The 19951-nt window shown below is 42.7% G+C and overlaps 1 protein-coding gene across 2 annotated transcripts in view; it reads left to right on the top strand.

The window, feature by feature from the left end:
* mfsd3 (major facilitator superfamily domain containing 3) overlaps positions 1–19951 on the top strand; it is a 117664-nt gene that overhangs the window by 91839 nt on the left and 5874 nt on the right. Inside the window, exon 7 of one of the 2 annotated variants that reach the window (XM_059644659.1) lies at positions 6314–6376. The exons of the other annotated variant lie outside the window; for it this stretch is intronic. Coding sequence (XP_059500642.1) covers positions 6314–6367 — 54 coding nt within the window. The 3' untranslated portion in view covers positions 6368–6376. Of the gene's footprint in view, positions 1–6313; positions 6377–19951 lie in introns of those variants that run through there. 2 annotated transcript variants of the gene reach the window in all.

The following is a 19951-nucleotide window of genomic DNA, read 5'->3' as shown; positions in this document are numbered from 1 at the left end:
GGTGTTGAGCTGGGTGAACACAGCAGGCCAAGCAGCATCAGAGGAGCAGGAAAGCTGACGTTTTGGGTGGAGACCCTTCTGAAGAAGCATCATCCTCTTACACTTGCGCCATTTACAATCCAACCCCACCACCCAAGACATTTTTCCATCCCCACCCTTGTCTGCTTTCTGGAGAGACCACTCTCTCCGTGACTCCCTTGTTCGCTCCACACTCCCCTCCAACTCCACCACACCCGGCACCTTCCCCTGCAACCGCAGGAAGTGCTACACTTGCCCCCACACCTCCTCCCTCACCCCCATCCCAGGCCCCAAGATGACTTTCTATATTAAGCAGATGTTCACCTGCACATCTGCCAACGTAGTATACTGTATCCACTGTACCCGATGTGGTTTCCTCTACATTGGGGAAACCAAGCGGAGGCTTGGGGACTGCTTTGTAGAACACCTCTGCGTGGTTCGCAGTAAACAACTGCACCTCCCAGTCACGAACCATTTTAACTCCCCCTCCCATTACTCAGACGACATGTCCATCATGGGCCTCCTGCAGTGTCACAACGATGCCACCCGAAGGTTGCAGGAACAGCAACTTCTATTCCACTTGGGAACCCTGCAGCCCAATGGTATCAATGTGGACTTCACAAGCTTCAAAATCTCCCCTTCGCCCCCCCCCCGCATCCCAAAACCAGCCCAGCTCGTCCCCTCCCCCCACTGCATCCCAAAATCAGCCCAGCTTGTCCCCGCCTTCCTAACCTGTTCTTCCTCTTACCTATCCCCTCCTCCCACCTCTAGCCGCACCTCCACTTCCCACCTACCAACCTCATCCCGCCTCTTTGACCTGTCCGTCCTCCCTGGACTGACCTATCCCCTCCCTACCTAACTCTCCTCTCCACCTATCTTCTTCTCTATCCATCTTCGGTCCGCCTCCCCCTCTCTCCCTATTTATTTCAGAACCCTCTCCCCATCCCCCTCTCTGATGAAACATCCAGAGAGGCATGCCTCTCCCTATAATCTGTTAAAAAGACCCCAGTCTGTTATACAGGAGTGTTTAAATAAAAAAAACACTGACATTCTTTATAGTGAACAAGTAACAATTTATCTAACTCTAATGCTGAACAAACTAACTAAACTGTTAACAAATCTTCTAACCCACTGACTCTTCCCAAATAAAACAAGATTATACAGGTATGCTGTTCCAATAAGTAAAATCCCACTTTTGTAAAATTATAAAAAATTTCTCAAAGTTACAGCTTTCAGAATGTTCTCTGCCTTTTCCATTGAATTCTTTTGTCAGGAACACTAACTATGTTTGCTGTAGATACCTTTAATTTAGATGAAGCTTACTCTAAGGCTTAGAGAATTCTGTGAGAGCCAGTGATTCTTTCTTTTAGAGCTGCGAGCTGTTCTCTTGGCAGATGACAGTTGGCTGCCCCCCCCCCCGGCTTTTCCAAATGCCCTCATCTTTTATACCCTTGATGCCATATCAATTTCTTACAAGAGGATTGGTCCTATTTTGTCACAGCCATCAAATTTAAATCTTGGTATCTCAGGGCCTGGTTGAAATTAATTGGCAAAATTCAAAAACCTGTTGTCTTGGTAAACGTGCTGCTTTGCCTGCTAGCAGTACAGCCTTTCAATACAAATGTTTCAATTCAGGTGTCCCGTGCACCTGCCAAATTACTGACATCCTTTCTGAATCTCTAAGCATAGAGAAAACACATCATCTTTTAGAGAGACCACACACTGCTTTCCCCATAGCATTTTACAGACACTAACATTTTACAATCACCAACATTTCACAAATAACAAATTCTAACATCCTGCCTTCTAAACCACAAGTACTCAACCCAAGTTTGCAACAAAAATATTTATTATTCTTACTCATTTGTGACTGTACAGCATACTGTAACACACATCAAAAAACATTGAATTATTGGACAGATACTTAATTAAATCACTTGAATTGGTGGAGAATAGTGCTATTAATTCCTGACTCCACCTTTCTGTGACAATTCAAAACCTGACCATTAACACATTAGACATTACTTTATAAGGTATATTTTTCTGAACTCATTTGACATTCATTATGGTGAATAGAGGACTTGATCCTGTCTAAATTGCAAAGTGAAACCCTTTCATTGAAACTAACAATAAACAAAAGAACCAGAAAAAGTTTGCTTTTCAATGGGCCTATTAGCTACGACACTTTGTTTTTTAGCACTCCATGACAGCTAAATTGATCAATTAAAATTGAAATTATCAGAACTATTCAACACACCAAAAGAAATGCTTTTCGTCATTGAGAATTGTTAATGCTTCTTCAGAGCATATAACCTAGGAAGAGCAAATTCTTATTTAGTTTTACAAATTTCTTTGAAGTATGTGACAGGATACTCAGTTAACCTTATTGAATAGTGACATGTCACTTCAGCTAAGATTTCTTTGAAATAGGTTATATGTGTGTGGAAACCATAATCCTTTACCATGTTGTGAAATAGCATAGAAGATATTTTTTTAAAGATAATTAAGGTGTGGAGGATAAAATGCCTAAAGAAATTTAGCCTTATCTTTCAGCTCAAAGGGCCTTTGTAGCTGGACACTTTTTTTCTCTGAATCAGAAGCAGATAACATCTTGTTGGCATTAAGTGTCCTTTTGTCACTTCTAGAGGTTTCTTCCTGCTCAACTATGGTCTGTGTTTTGAATAACATTAAGTGCAAATTTGTCACACTGACATTTTCATTTGTAATCCATATTCATTAATGGAACAGAAAATACTAATTGGACTTGAATCTCATCTTTATTTGGAATTGCAGAGCAATACTGTTAATGGGCTGCAGCAAACATAGCTCTTCAATTGCTGGATCCTTGCTTTGACAGTAATGGAATTCCAATGAAGTTTTAATCAGATAGTACAGGTTTATTTTTCCAATTCAACAACCATTTACCATAAGTTTATGCCAGTTTGTATACTTAATGTGCCAGCTTCTGTTAGCAAAACATAAAGATAAGCCTCACAGCTATTTTCTTTTCTTAGAGCAGTTTGTCAGTGAGGAGGTGTGTTTCTTTCCTAAAAGAAGTTACAGGAAGCAAGTTGAACAAGAAAAATTGCCCCTTTTCTCAGAACCCCTACAGTGTGGTAACAGGCCATTCAGCCCAACAAGTCCACACTGCACTTCCAAAGACCATCCCACACAGACCCATTCCCTAATTTCCCCTTGTCTAATCTACCTAACCTAAATATCGCTGGGCACTATGGGCAATTTAGCATGGCCAGTCCACTGACCCTGCACAACTTTGGACTGTGGGAGAAAACGCATGCAGACACAGGGAGAATGTGCAAACTCCATGCAGACAGTTGCCAGAGGCTCGAATTGAACCCAGATCCCGAGTGCTGTGAGGCAACAGTGCTAACCACTGAACCACTGTGCTATCTCGTTTGGTAGATGGAGTTTTGCAGGGAGAGTAGGGGTGCTCTTCAAAAGCGAGCCATTTAAAAACAAAACTGTTTGTGTGATTCTGCTGCAGTTCCTGTTGTGAAATGTAAAGGTTTTATTGGGAAATCTGTGAATCAAAATGTACTGTAAGATTGCTCCTTTCACACATCTGATACAGCTAAATTGTTAGTATAACTTATGAAAGGTTTGATGTCTGCACTTCAAAACCTTACGTAAGTGACAAGATTCAATACTTTCATGTTCTTAACCCATACATTTCAATCAAATATGTCATTAGAATTTCATATCTTAATAGTTCAAAATGATCCAATTAGCTTTAGTAAATTATACTTTTCCAAAAGTGCTGAACACTAGAGGTGAGGTGACAGTGACCATCCTAGAAAACAAGGCCACATTTGATCGTGTGCCATCAAGAATTCCTAACAAAGCTAGAGTTAACGGAACTAACTTCTGATCCACCTCCCTCTCTCCCCCTCCCCCTTTACTGATGAAGGGCCCAGGCCCAAAACGTCAGCTTTTGTGACCCTGAGATGCTGCTTGGCCTGCTGTGGTCATCCAGCTCCACACTTTGTTATCACAAAGTACAGTGGATGCTGGAAATGTGAAATGCAAATGGAAAATGTCGCAGAAACTCAGCAGGTCTGACAGCAACCGTAGAGAGAAAAGCAAAGTTAACACTTCAAATCCAATTACCCTTCACCAGAACTGATGTCATTTTTCTCTCTACGCATGCTGGCAGAATTGCTCAGTATCTCTAGCGCCTTCTGCTTGTATTTCAGAATTAATGAGAATCAGGGGTAAATTCTATGCAGGTTAAAGTCAAGCCCAGTACAGAGTAAAGTGGTTGTAGTTTTGGAAAACAGCCATTTCAGCTTGAGAACAGCCCTGCAAGGGTCCCACAGGATAGTGTGCCAGGCCCAACCATCTTAGGCAACTTCACTGAAGATCATCCCTCCATGGTAAGTTCAGACGTGAGAATGTTTACTGCTGATTGCATAATATTCAGCCAACACTCGCAATTCCCCATGTACTGAAGCAGTCCATGTTCAAATGCACAAAGACCTGGACAGTATCCAGGCTTGAACTGACAGACGGCAAGTAACATTCAAACCATTCAAGTGCCAGGTAATTACCATCTCCAGCAAGAGAGAAGCTAACCATTTCCCTTTGGCATTCAATGGCATTTTAATCACTAAGTTCCCCACTGTAATCTGAACTAGACTAGCTGTATTATTACTGTGGCAACAAGAGCAGATAGGGACTGTTATACCTGCAGTGAGTAATTCACCTCCTGACTCCCCAAAGAACGTCCACCACCTACATGGCACAAGTCAGGAGTGGGATGGAATAATTAGGAAACAAAGGAGCCCGCTTGAGTGGCACAAACATCCACTCTGTCCCATCTACTACAGATGCACTGCAGAAATTCACCAAGGTCCTTAGACGGCACATTCCAAATGTACAACCACGACCATCTAGAAGGACAGGGCAGCAGGTACATTTATTCATTTGCTGCATGTGGGCGTTGCTGGCCAGGCAGCATTTATTGCCCGTCCCTAGTCGTCCTTGAGAAGGTGGTGGTGATCTGCCTTCTTGAACCACTGCAGTCTGTGTGCTGTGGGGTGACCCATGATACCCTTAGGCTTTTGACTGAATGACAGTGAAGAAACAGCGATATATTTCCAAGTCAGGATGGTGAGTGGATTGGAGGTGGTTGAGTTCCTATGTATCTGCCACCCTTGTCCTTATACATGGAAGTAGACATAGGTTTGGAGCTGCTGTCTGAAGATCTTTGGTGAATTTCTGCAGTGCATCTTATAGTTAGTATACACTGCTGTTACTGTGCATTGGTGGTGGATGGACTCTGCTTGTGCCTGTGATGCCATTCAAGCAGGTTGTTTTGTCCTGTATCTGTCAAGCTTCTTGAATATTATCAGAGCTGCTCCCATCCAGGCAACTGGGGAGTATTCCATCACATTTCTGACTTATGCCTTGTCGATGTTGGACAGGCTTTGGGAAGTCAAGAGGTCAGTTACTCGCCACTGTATTCCTAGCCTGCGATCTGCTCTTGTAGCCACAGTGTTCACGTGATGAGTCCTGTTCAGTTTCTGGTCAATGGTAACATCAAGGATGTTGATAGTTAGGGATTCAGTGATGGTAGCACCATTGAATGTTAGGTGGAGGTGGTTAGATTTGGTTAGATTGTCTCTTAATGGTGAGGATCATTGCCTGGCATTTGTGTGGCACTAATGTTTCTTGCCACTTGTCAGCCCAAGCCCGGATATTGTCCAGGTCTTGTTACATTTGAACACAGACTGCTTCAGCATCTGAATATCTGCAAGTGGTGCTGAACATTGTACAATCATCAGTGAACGTGGAGGGAAGGTAGTTGATAAAGCAGCTGAAGATGGTTGAGCCTCGGATACTATTTGAGGAACGCTTGCAAAAATGACCTTGAGCTGAGATGACCGACATCTAAAATCATAACCATCTTCCTGTATCCCAGGTCAGACTCCAACCAGCAGAAAGTTTGCCCCTTCATACCCATTTATTCCAGTTTTGCCAGACCTCCTTGATGCCACACTTGGTTGAATGCAGCCTTGGTGTCAAGGGCTGTCACGCTCACCTCACCTGTGGAATTCAGCTCTGTTGTCTATGTTTGAAACAAGGCTGTAATGAGGTCTGGAGCTGATTGGCCCTGGCGGAACCCAAAACTGGGTATCACCGAGCAGGTTATTGCTGAGCAGGTGCTGCTTGATAGCACTGTTGATGACACCTTCTATCACTTTACTGATGATCAAGAGGAGACTGTTGGGGTGGTAGTTTGCTCAGTTGGATTTATCTTGCTTTTTGTATTCAGGACAGACATAGGCGACTTCCCACGCTGTTGGGTTCCTTCCCTGAAAGACATTAGCGAGTCAGGTGAGTGTCCCAAAAATCACAGATTGTTAATTCCAGAGATAACAAGGTGTAGAGCTGGATGAACACAGCAGGCCAAGCAGCGTAAACAGAGCAGGAAGGCTAACGTTTCGGGTCTGGACCCGTCTTCAGAAAAAAATCAGAAAAAGGGTCCAGCCCCGAAACGTCAGATTTCCTACCCCCCTGCTGTGGTCATCCAGTTTTACACCTTGTTATCGCAGATTCTTCAGTTCCTACCATCTCTTATTAATTCAAGTTTTTTTTGATTAAATTCAAATTCATCTGCTATGGTGCGTTTGAACTTGGGTTCCCAGAACATTAGCTGAATTTCTGGATTAGTAGTCTTGTGATAATACCACTAGGCCATTACCTGCCCATGGGAACATCACCAAATGCAAGTTCTCCTCTGAAATATATTCCTGTTCCTTCATTTAGAATCATGGAGTTTGCTCCCTAACAGCATTGAGGATGTAACTACATCAAAAAGACCACAGCAGTTCAAGAAGACATCTGAGTACCACCTTCTCATGCAATTACAAATGGGCAGTAAATACTGGCACAGTCAACCAAGCTACAAGTTCCTTTAATGACTAATAAAACAAAATCATTTATAACATTTAAAGATTTGGAAACTATATTTTATTATAAAGAATTAAAACATGAAGTTATATTTATTCAGCATTTCTTGCACTCTTATTACGTCCCAGAGCACTTCATAGACAATGAAGTAAAATTCTTGCGGTATTATCACTGTTTTAGGCAACAGCCAACCAATTTGTTCATAGCAAGGCCCCACCAATGGTGAGATTAATGAAAAGTTGTCCAGTTTTCAGTACCGGTAGAAATGGGGTTGAATGTTGATCATAACATGAGCTCTACAGCAAAAGAAAAAGTGGCATTCTGTTCAATTAACTACTTTTCAACTGAAAAACTGAGAAATAGTATGAGCATATGTTTGGGAAGTAGAACTGATAACTCATCAACACCCTGCAGCTGCACTGAGCCTGCTCATTTGACATTATGCTCCATACTATTGCAGCACTATGTTGTTGGGAAGACAATCAGTATGCTTTGACGTATTTCAGACTATTTCCCAATATATATTTTTGCACACTTTTATCAAGTCTGAAAACTTAAAACTCGAAAGCATTAACTATCATATAAGTGATCCCAATAAATCGGTAAAGATAAAATGTTGAATTTATACTTACTTTGTAAAAGGTATTGGCGTTACCTTATTTTTGGCTCGGTTTTTCTTAGGTCGTTTATTTAATTCTCATTTATACAATGCAGCAGTCGAAGATAAATATTTTCAATATGTTGTTGCTACTTCCACAGAGAATCATTTTAATTTGGAGAATAACAATTCACACAAGGAACACCCTCCAAAGTGCTTTACAAACAACAAATTACTTCTGAAGTGTAGTCATTGTTAAGTGGTGAGTTTGCACACAGAGTAATTGTGTTGCTTCTGGTTGAAGGGAAAATGTTGGTCAGCACACCAGGGACAAAGCTTATCTCTCTTGCTAATGATGCTTAAGAATACTTTAAGCCTACCTGAACAAACATAACCAGGATTCAGTTTAACATTGCATTTGAAAGACAGCATTTTTCAACAACACAGAACTACACTGAATTAACAGTCCTCTCTGATGAAGGGTCTAGGCCCGAAACGTCAGCTTTTGTGCTCCTGAGATGCTGCTTGGCCTGCTGTGTTCATCCAGCCTCACATTTTATTATCTTGGAATCTCCAGCATCTGCAGTTCCCATTATCTCTCAACGATAATGCCATCTGGCCATCCCCTCTTGAACTGCTGCCTTTTTGTATATTCAGATGCATCATGCACAACGAGGTTTAAGTAAAACAGAAACAAAAATAGATCGCTGGAAATGCTCAGGAGGTCTGGCAGCATCTGTGGAGAAAAATCTGAGTTAACATTTTGGGTCCAGTGATTCTTCCTTGGAACTGATGGTATCTAGGAAAGTGTAGGTCTATATGCAGAAGATAGAGGCGGGGCGGGGTTAAGGAGTAAACAATAGGTAAGGATAGAGCACAAAGAGAGACAAGATCAGTTGGACAGACAAAGGAATGGATAATGATCTGGATAGGAGGGTGAAGTGCTGTTAATGGAAACTATTAGTAACTAACAATAGGTAGTGTGTAATGGCAGGCTTTGTGGTAACAAGGCCTGGTCTGTGAGGTAGGGGGCTGAGACACGGGAGAGTTCAGGCCCTAAAATTATTGATCTCGACATTGAGTCCAGAGGGCTGCAGAGTCCCCAAGTGGAAAATGAGATGTTGTTTTTCCAGCTTGTGCTGAACTTCGCTGGAACACTGCAGCAAGCCAGAGACAAAGATATTGGCCAGGAAACAAGGTGTTGTGTTAAAGTAGCAGGCACTTTAAAGCGGAAGCTCATAGTGTTATTTTGCAGGCAGAATGTAGATGTTCTACGAAGAGGGCATCTTGTCTATGCTTCATTTCCCCAGTGTAGAGGAGACTGCATTGTGAGCAATGAATGCAGTAGACTAGATTGTGTGTGAAGTGCAGGTGAGGTGCTGCTTCACCTGGAAGGTATGTTTGGGCAGTTGGATCCTGAGAGGGAAGAGGTAAATGGGCAGGCGTTACGCCTCTTGTGGTTGCAGGGGAAGATGCTGTGGGGCGGTGGGAGGAGGGAGTGAGAGGCGTGGTGTTAGGAGTGAAAGAAGAGTGTACCAGGGTGTGTCAGAGGGAATGGTCCCTGCAGAAGGTGGACAAAGGAGGGGAGGGAAATATGTGTCTGGTGGTGGCAATTCACCGGAGGTGGCAAAAATGACATTTGATGATCTTCTGGATGTGGACGGTGATGAGATGGTTGTTATGGACAAGGGGAACACTATCGCTGTTGCATGGTGGAAGAAAGGAGGTGAGGGTGAAAGTGTGGGAGATGGGTCGGACTTGTTTGAGGGCCCTGTTGACAACGGAGCTGACGAATCCTCAGTTGAGGAAGGAGGCAGACATTTTGGAGGCTCTCATGTCAAAGTTGGCCTCATCGGAACAAGAAGTACCAGGTGAAAGTGAGGGCAGGGTGGAAACTGGAAGCAAAATCGATGAACCTTTCCAATTCCAGACAAGAGCAGGAAGCAGCGCCAATGATATCATTGATATATTGGAGAAAGAGCTATGGGTGGGGTCTGGAATAGGACTGGAATGAGGAAAGTTCCACATATCCCATAGGATAGGCATAACTGGTATCCATGCTGGTACCCATGGGCCACCCCTCTTTCCTGAAGAAAATGAGAAGAGTTGAAAGAGAAGTTGCTGAGGATAGGGACAAGCTCAGCCAAACGGAAGAGGGTGGTGATGGGTAGGAAAAGTTCAGGCCTTTGCTCCAGGCCCTAAGATCACCCTGATGGGGCTGGATGTTTAAAGAAATTGCACCTTAAGGGCAAAGAGGAGGCAGTTGCAGCGTGCAAACTGGAAATTCCGAAACTGGCGAAAAGGGTCAGAGGAATCACGGATGTAAGTGGGCAGGGACTGGACCAGGGATAAAAGATCGAGTCAAGTAGGAAGAGATGAGTTCTGTGGGGCAGGAACAGGCTGAAATAATGGGTGTGCCCAGCTTGGATCAATGGGTGTATTAGCTTGGAGGCTTGGGTTTTTGTTGAGGCGGGGTGGTGGTCACCAGGTGAAATAAGGTTAGTGACGAAAAATGATACAATGGCCTAATGTGCCACAGTTGAGTCATAGTCCAGAGAGTAGATCGGAGGAGATACCTGAGAACTGCCTCTGCAATGTAGAGGTCAATACGCCAGACTACAACAGCACCAGCCTTATCAGCAGGCTTAATGACAAAGTCAGAGTTCGACCAAAACACATGGAGTGCAGTCAGTTCAGAAGAAGATAGGTTGGATTGGGTAAGGGGAGCAGAAAATTGAGCTGACCAATGTCATGTCAGCAGTTCTCAATGAACAGATCGAGTGTGAGTAAAAGGTCAGAGGGACTGGTCCAGAGGGAAGGAGAGTGTTGGAGCTGAGCGTCTGTACCAGCATGGGCCCCAGTTATGCCTATCTCTTCATGGGTTACGTGGAACATTCCTTGTTTCAATTCTATTCCTTTGTCTTTCCAACTGTTGTTCTCTCTTTTTGGGCTCTGTCCTGAACTATCATTTATTCCTTACCCCCTCCCAACACCCTATCTTTTGCTTATAACCCAACATGTTCCTAGCTACCATCAGTTCTGAGGAAGGGTCACCGAACCTAAAACATTAACTCTGATTTCTGTGCACAGATGTTGCCAGACCTGCTGAGCTTTTCCAGCAATCTCTATTTCTGATTTACAGCATCCAAATATTTTCGGGTTTTATTTCCTTAAGTAAATCATGATTTCTTTTTGAAAGATTTGAGAATTTCCAAACTGAGCAGCTTTTGTTTTTCCTGATCAAACTTTTCTCTCTTTGCTAAATTATCATTCCATAGAAGAAAATGGATAGTGATCTTCATGTGAAATGTGAGTTATTATTAATTTATTAAAACTTCATGTTTTCATACTGCTTGCAAAAAATTGTGCACATTGAACCAAGACAAAGTTCATCTTTGTAGGGAGAAATGTAGAAAGATTTTCTGAAAAGAATAATTATTCATGCTTCTAAATCTGAATCAAATATACAGCTGGCATGCTCACTCACTTATTTTTTACGCTAGGAGTCAGTCAGCCTTATTTTTGAGATTGCGAATGAGCAATTTGCTGTCAGCCATGAAAATTTCTATCATTTGCTTCTGATATGAATAATCAAATTTTATAAAATAAATCACAAATTATATGAAAGAGATGGTACTTACAACGATAGCTCAGTGGTTAGCATCACTGCCTCACAGTGCCAGGGACCCAAGTTAGATCCCACCCTTGGGTGACTGTCTTTGTGGAGTTTGCACCTTCTCCCCATATCTGCATAGGTTACCATCAGATGCTCCGGTTTCCTCTCACAGCCCAAAGATGTGCAGGCTAGGTGGATTGCCCATGGTGTTCAGGGATGTGTAGATTAGGTGGGTTATGAGGGATGGGTGTGGGTGGGATGTTCTGAGGGGTGGTGTGGACTTGGTGGGCTGAAGCGTCTGTTTCCTCACTGGACAGATTCTATGAACACTTTTCATGTTCTCGCTGTGACCCAGCGCACTTTCTAGTCATTGATTTGTTTTCAAAGTCTTGTTTTTTTTTGCTTATTTTTGATGAGAGGTCCCATAAATTGGTAATATGAGAGGAAAAGCTTTTGGGTCAAAGGAGCACACCTTTTTTCTTTAAATAGTGCCTTAGGAATATTTTCTTAAAAATTTTCACCTGCACAAATAGATTGGAACTCAGTTGATCAAATTTTCTGAATTATGACATAGTTTGTTGAGGTTAGGGTTAGATGTTTGATTACTCTAGGTCAAGTCAGCATAAGAAGGGAGGAAGTGTTGGGTATCCTAAAAGGCATTAAGGTGGACATGTCCCTAGCTCCGGATGGGATCTATCCCAGGTTATTGAGGGAAGCGAGAGAGGAAATAGCCGGGGCCATAACAGATATCCTTGCAGCATCCTTAAACACGGGTGAGGTCCCGGAGGACTGGAGAATTGCTAATGTTGTCCCCTTGTTTAAGAAGGGTAGCAGGGATAATCCAGATAATTATTGACGGGTGAGCCTGACGTCAGTGGTAGGGAAGCTGCTGGAGAAGATACTGTGGGATAGGATCTATTCCCATTTGGAAGGAAATGGGCTTATCAGTGATAAAGGGCATGGTTTTGTGCAGGGAAGGTCATGCCTTACCAACTTAATAGAATTCTTTGAGGACATGACAAAGTTGATTGATGAGAGAAAGGCTGTAGATGTCATATACATGGACTTCAGTAAGGCGTTTGATAAGGTTCCCCATGGCAGGCTGATGGAGAAAGTGAAGTCGCATGGGGTCCAGGGTGTGCTAGCTAGGTGGATAAAAAAACTGGCTTGGCAACAGGAGACAGAGAGTAGTAGTGGAAGGAGGTTTCTCAAATTGGAGACCTGTAACCAGTGGTATTCCACAGGGATCTGTACTGGGACCACTGTTGTTTGTGATAAACGTAAATGATTTGGAGGAAGGTAAAGGTGGTCTGATCAGGAAGTTTACAGATGAAATGAAGATTGGTGGAGTGGCAGATAGTGAAGGAGACTGTCAGAGATTACAGCAGAATATCGATAGATTGGAGAGTTGGGCAGATAAATGGCAGATGGAGTTCAATCCGGGCAAATGCGAGGTGATGCATTTTGGAAGATCTAATTCAGGAGCAAACTATACAGTAAATGGAAAAGTCCTGGGGAAAATTGATGTACAGAGAGATCTGGGTGTTCAGGTCCATTGTTCCCTGAAGGTGGCAACGCAGGTCAATAGAGTGGTCAAGAAGACATATGGCATGTTTTCATTCATCAGACAGGGTATTGAGTACAAGAGTTGGCAAGTAATGTTACAGTTGTATAGGACTTTGGCTCGACCACATTTGGAGTACTGCGTACAGTTCTGGTCGCCACATTACCATAAGGATGTGGATTCTTTGGAGAGGGTGCGGAGGAGGTTCACCAAGATGTTGCCTGGTATGGAGGGTGCTAGCTATGAAGAAAGGTTGAGTAGATTAGGAATATTTTCATTAGAAAGAGGGGGATTGAGGGGGGACCTACAAAATCATGAGGGGTATAGACAAGGTGGATATCAAGAACCTTTTTCCCAGAATGGGGGTCTCAAATACTAGAGGTCTTGAGTTCAAAGTGAGAGGAGGAAAGTTTATGGGAGATTTGCGTGGGAAGTTCTTTACGCAGAGGGTGGTGGGTGCCTGGAACGCGTTGCCAGCGGAGGTGGTAGACGCAGACACAATACTGTCTTTTAAGATGTATCTGGACAGGTATATAGATGGGCAGGGAGCAAAGGGATGCAGACCCTTAGAAAATTGATGACAGGTTTAGACAGAGGATCTCAATTGGCACAGGCTTGGAGGGCCGAAAGGCCTGCTCCTGTGCTGTAATTTTCTTTGTTCTTTGTTCCACTGCAGCTCAGTGTGCCCTATGCTGAAGTGTCTTGTGATTATGTTTTTAGATCTCGACTCAAAGTTATAGCCTCCTGACTAAGAGATGAGAGTAACCAGCAGTTCAAGTGGGCACCACACCACAAGATTGGAATTTGCACGTGCTCTTTTATAAATAGGATGTTAATATTTCTTAAAGTCATCAAAAAATTTGGAGTAAATTATAAAGCACATAAATTCTGTAGCTATAGGTGAGTGAATACTGGACAGAATCTTGAACCTCCTTGTGAGTTTGGTGGTAGGTGCATTTATTCAGGAGAGGACCCCCAATAACATCCAGACTCTACTCCATTTCAGTCTGTGGACAGGAAAGTCTTTCCTGCTGTATTGCCAGTGAGCAGTCACTGCAAACTTAAGGGCTTTGTGTTGCTGCATTTTGTGGAGCAGATCCGCAAACCCGGAGCTAGGCCCTTTGTTCAAAAGCCTGATTGAGAATATGGCATTGAGAAGGAGGTGCCTGCTGAGCGCCATTCCCTGATGTTGTTGCTAACTCCTAGCCTGACCCTCCCCTCCCATTGCTTTTGATTGGCTGGAAGCTGTTTGTCGATGATACCACCACAATGAACAGAGATAGTGCAACAGTGGCCTTTTGAGTCCCTGTATGGAACAAGGTGCAACAGGCGTGCCTGCAAAGATGTAACAGGCAGCTGAGACCCCTGTCATCACCCACCGCCTGTACGGGGCAATCACAGACAGGTGATAAGTGTATTTTTGCCATTGTGTGGATTTCTGAAAGTACCCTCAAAGGAAACGCAGATCTCACACATGTTCCAATGGCAAGTTCCAGGGAATTGTTGGCTTTTGTGTTAAGTTTGGAAAAAATTGTCAAGTGCAAGCCTAGGATTTTACGAGATGCCGATGTCCTGAAGTAAAAACATTATCGTGGCAGTGAAAGACACAGAGACGGCAGCAATTGCCCACTAATGACTACAAATGACAATGCAGTGGAAATCCTGGCCATAGGCCTTCCTGCCATGGCCTTAATCACTTAGTTTAATGACATTGATGTAACAAATAGATGTTTCAAAAATATATTTTGTGTTGGCCATGGTTAAACTCTTATTTTAACGTCTTAATTTAAGTTACTGCTTGTTTGCGCGTCAAAACTGATAATTGTCCTTCTGGATTTGGGCAGCAGGATATGTAAGCTTAGTGCCAGCCACTCTTGATGGTAGAGATTGAAATCCCTAATGCCTGGAATAGCTTTGCTTTTCCCATAAAATTGCCGTAAGAGAGTGGTGTTTGATGGAGGTCCTTTTTGTTGGAACCTTGTGATGAAGGTGTTCTTTATCGGCAGAATCTTCCGAGTGCCTAATGGGCAGGTTCATGGGGAGGTGAGGTGTACAGTGAGGAAAATTGTATGAAAAAGGACGATAGATCGGCCCCAGTATGTGCTGCAGCCACTTCACACTTTGCGCAGGGGTAGACACCTCGCAATGACAACAGGTCACTCAGCAGCAACGGCAATGAACTCCAGCTTGTTAAGTGGCCAATTGAAAGCAATAATTGCAGGACAGCCACGGATTCTGCAGCGCCACTCACATTTCTTGCTATACTCCAACTTAGTCTGTGCAACGTAAAGTCAAGATTGTGCCCAAAATGTCCTTCAGCTCTAACTCAAAAGTGGCAAACTGCCTGTCTGCTCATGGTGATGCCATTATGGGGACCTCAGCTGCTCCTCGATGGTGGCCCCAGACCTGATTTGCTTCTCCTCTGCCCAGGCCTTAGCACTGCTGCCACTGGTAACACAGTGAGGGTTGCCAGCTTCTTTGTGATGGTCCCTTGATTGGCAGCTCCTTACTTCATTATCCATAATTCATAATCCAGAAATGGCCCAGATGACAGATTCCCAAAGCTGATGGTAAATTTCAGCTCTATTTCTGGGCTTAGTGAGTATGTGAATGAGTATGACAGTGGAGACAATTTCCAGTCCAGCCTTCAACCAACTCTCATATATGTTTACTGAAATCAGCTAATTCAAAATAGGGTGTGGCTTGAAATTGGGACCAACTGGCCTGGCTTCTTAGTTTCAGATTGGGCACTGTTCTTATGAACTGAAAGGTTAAGCAATGCAAAAACTATAGTAGTAACAAATGAAAGTGTAGTATATGTGATGCAAATGATCACCCACCCTCAGCTTTCTCTATTTTTATAGCCTTGTCAGCCTATGTACTTTAAAATAATACATCTATATTCTGTTTGTCACATTGAAATACGCTATACAGTAAATTACTTTTAAGGTCCAGTTCCTGCTGTTATGCATTAACAGCATGAAAATCTCCACTGAGGCAGCTTAGTAATTCCAAGCAAAAATCAACAAGATGAAATTACTAGCTTGTTCTCTAGCCAAAACACTCAAACAATCATTATTGGAGAATCATATCTAGTTTTATAATGGACTTAATGTTGATTACATGAAGCATTACCACTAGATGGAGATAAATATATGTAGCCTATATTTAATTCATAAGTAAACAAATTGTATATATCAATCACCTTTTATGTTCATAAGGCACAGCACCTTATTAAATAATAAATATCATTTTCTCTTCTGGTTTGATTACAATATCAGTGAGATTAAATGGAGATCACTTAAATTCAGGTCAAAAATAAATGCATATCAAAATAACTTTAAGGTTTCTAAAAAAAAGTCAGTGTAGTTTACAAGTCTTTTAGGCAACTGATGTGCAACTTACTTAAATATTGGTTTGACCTAAAGATTTGATGGAATCTTGTGATGTTCTGGCTGATTTTATGATATTTTTATGATCCATGCTTTTTGTCATGACTTTACTTATTGTATCTTGAAACCAGTAGCTATGAACAGGTGATCAGATTTAAATGAAGCTACAATGAGAAAATGAGCTCAGAAGTCTCTTCAGAGATAATGTTGCTTTGACGCGGCTATTAGACATGCAGAAGAAGATGGGATAAATTCTGTGATATTTTCCCTAATGATCACATCTGGTACCTTATGGCTTTTTCCATGATTGCCAATATGTGGTAGTTGACTGCCATCAATTCACTTTTGTCTTTGTTTTGTCTTGGGATTGTCTGTTCTTATTGGTGGATATACATCACTGTAGCTAGCTACAGAAGAGGTACAATTCTGAGATAATTGAAAAGTTATTTTCCCTGTTGTAAGAAGGATATTTTTAAGCTGGAGAGGCTTCAGAAGAGATTTACCAGGATGTTGCCGGGAATGGAGAGTTTGAGTTATAAACAGAGACTGGATAGACTGGAACTTTTTTTCACTGGGCCGTAGGAGGTTGAGAGCGGTGTAGATAAAGTGAACGGCTGGGGTCTTTTGCTTGGGTTGGGGTTTTTCAAGACTAGGGGGCATAATTTTAAGGTGAGAGGAGAAAGATTTAAAGAAGGCACAAGGGGCATTTTGTTTTTACGTAGAGAATGGTCCGTGTGTGGAATGGACTTTGTGAGGAAGTGTTGGAGGTGGGTACAATGGTTAAAAGATATTAAATAAGTACTTGAATAAGAAATGCTTGGAGGGACATGGGTCAAGCACAGGCAGGTGGGACTAGTTCACTTTGTGTTTATAGTTGGCATGGACTGTTTGGACCGAAGGGTCTGTTTCCATGCTGTATGATCTATGACTCCAAGTGTGAGGGGATATATTTTGGGAGGTCAAATGCTAGAGGAAAGTATACAGTAAATTTCAGGACCCTTGGGAGCATTGGTGCACAGGGGGATCTTGGGGTGAAAGTCCGCAGCTCCCTGAAAGTAGCAAAACAGTGGGTAATGTGATAAAGGTGTATGGCATGTTTGTCTTCATCAGTTGGGGCATTGAGTGTAAAAATTGGCAGGTCGTGTTGCTACTGTGTAAAACTTTAGTTAGACCACATTTGGAGTAGTGTGTGCAGGCGCGGTTGCCACACTATAGGAAGGACATGGAGGCTTTGGAGAGGGTGCGCAGGATGTTTACCTGCATGTTGCCTGGATTGGAGTGCATTAGCTATAAGGAGAGGTTGGAAAAACTTGGATTGTTTTCACTAGAGCATTGGAGGTTGAGGAGCACCCTGATAGAAGTATATAAAATTATGATAAACATGGATAGACCGGATAGTCAGAGTCTTTTTCCCAGGGTGGAAATGTCAAATTCCAGGCAGCATAGGTTTAAAATGAGAGGGGGAAAATTTAAAGGAGATGTGCAAGGAACGTCTTTTACACAGAGGTGCCTGGCAGGTGCTGCCAGGGAAGGTGGCAGCAGCAAATACGATATAAATATTTAAGAGGCGTTGAGAAAGAGACATGAACAACATGGGATATGGACCATGAGCAGGCAGATGAGATTAGTTGAGAATGGCATCATGGCCAAAGGGCCTGTTTGTGTGCTGCATTGTTCTCTGATCCAAGGGGAGCTAAAGAGTGAAAGCAGACAGCAAAGTGATAGGTTGTAAATCAATTACTGTCTCGAGGGTGATGTTGGGACCGATCTTACTTCCAATCAGTCACAAATGCTCTTTCAAAGCGAACTGAATTGCCTCTTTCAGTGCTGTTACTTATTATTGTTTTACGTTTGCTGATATCAACAGTTGCCTCTCACCAACATTGTGGCATTTTGAATGTCTTTCCAGTGAAATGTATCTTGTGACTTAATATCCTTTAACTACAACTGGTTTTGGTGAGGCAAAATTACTAGGACCGTAGTGAGTTAGTACAGATAGACTTTATCCCTCCAAAAGGAACAGCACAGTGGCTCAGTGGTTAGCACTGCTGCCGCATGGCACCAGGGACCCAGGTTCAATTCCACCTTTGGGTGACTGTCTCTGTGGAGTTTGCATATTGTCCCTGTGTCTGTGTGGGTCCCCTCCGGGTGCTCCACATTCTACCCACAAGCCAAAGATGTACCGGTTACCTGGATTGGCCATACTAAATTGCCACCATAGTGTCCACGGATGTGTAGGACATGGTGGGCTAGCCATGGGAAATGCAGGATTACAGGGATATAATGGAGGACTGGTTTGGATGGGATGCTGTTCAGAGGGTTGAAGTGGACCTGATGGGCCAAGTGGCCACTTTCCACATTGTAGGGATTCTATGAATATAACACCATGCCTACATTCAAAATTTAAGTAACGTCAATAGAATGGGTTCTACTTCAAGGAAAAGGACAGAAAATTCTCCTTTGAGAGTTTCCAGACTTTTCTTTTAAAGGCTTTGTATATTAATCTCACTGTGACCCTATAAAAGACTATACGGTTGATGCTTTCAGATTGTATTGAGCCTAAAGGGGTTATTTATCAAAAAGGGATTCCTTTCACCTCCCTGAGGAAATAAACTTAGAGAAAAACTTACTATTATATGGTGTGCGTCCTGAAGATTGTGCCTGCTGCCAGAGTAGAATCATTCCGTAATTGTGTGTTTGCACTGCAGAGCAATCCACCCCCCTTAAACATGTGCATTATGCCTTCACTCCAGTTTGGGATAGAAATCCCATGATTTGGACTCACTTAAGAACCACTCCACACAAATGGCCCATCTGCAAGATTAAATGCAAAGTATTTGGAACAGAGAGCAGACAAAACATTTCTGTGGAGTTGTCCGGCTGTGGAAATACTTCTAGTGTAGTTTTGAGATGTAAATATCACTGACAAGTGCTGTACTTATTACCTATCAATCATATTTGGTATGTGAGTACAGCCACACAAAGACCAAGCCAAGAAAGGCAATAGGTTTCCTTCCATCTGGTACTTCAACGAATCAATCAACGAACTGAGTGAACAAAACATCATTTTTTAGAACAGTTTTCACAACTATTTTTACTTGTACCATTCTTTTAGTCACACTTTCAGTTTTAAAATTGATTCCAATGATTCAGATTCTCAAATTACAACTATCGGAGTGGAAGTCAACTCTCTGGATTATTAGTCTGGTAAATCACTCGGTTGAAATGGCATTTTAATTTTGAAATTCACCCTTCTGATATTTGTTTGCTGTCTGCTTAGAATACATAGTAAATTCCTACTGCTCAGTGTCACTAGAGTGGAAATTTTCAGGAATACTGGATGATACATGTGTAAACCTTTACACCATCCAATTTGGATCTAACTTTTGTATGTGCCTCACTGACTCCCAGGTCATGATTACCAATCCTGTCTCCTGGAGTTATGCTGGCTATTAAAAGTGACTGGATCAGCCATAATTTCACTGAATAGTAGAACATGTTTCGGATGCTACCTGCCTTATTCATGTTCCCAGATGTTGTAGAATAGAATCATAGAACACACTAGAGGCTTTCGGTCCATCAAATCTGTACCACCAAAAATATATCACTACCTCCATGGGGAGATAGCAAGAACTGCAGATGCTGGAGCCAGAGACAACACAGTGTGGGGCTGGAGGAACACAGCAGGCCAGGCAGCATCAGAGGAGCAGGAAAGTTGAAGTTTTGGATCGGGTCCTGACCCGAAACATCAACTTTCCTGCTCCTCTGATGCTGCCTGGCCTGCTTTGTTTCTCCAGCCCCACACTGTGTTGTCACTCCCTACAGCAGCC

The sequence above is a fragment of the Stegostoma tigrinum genome, chromosome 3 (genome assembly GCF_030684315.1).
Source record: "Stegostoma tigrinum isolate sSteTig4 chromosome 3, sSteTig4.hap1, whole genome shotgun sequence".
Taxonomy (NCBI): Eukaryota; Metazoa; Chordata; class Chondrichthyes; order Orectolobiformes; family Stegostomatidae; genus Stegostoma; species Stegostoma tigrinum.
The sequence above is the reverse complement of the archived record's forward strand: the minus strand, read 5'-3'. Positions and strand labels throughout refer to the sequence as shown.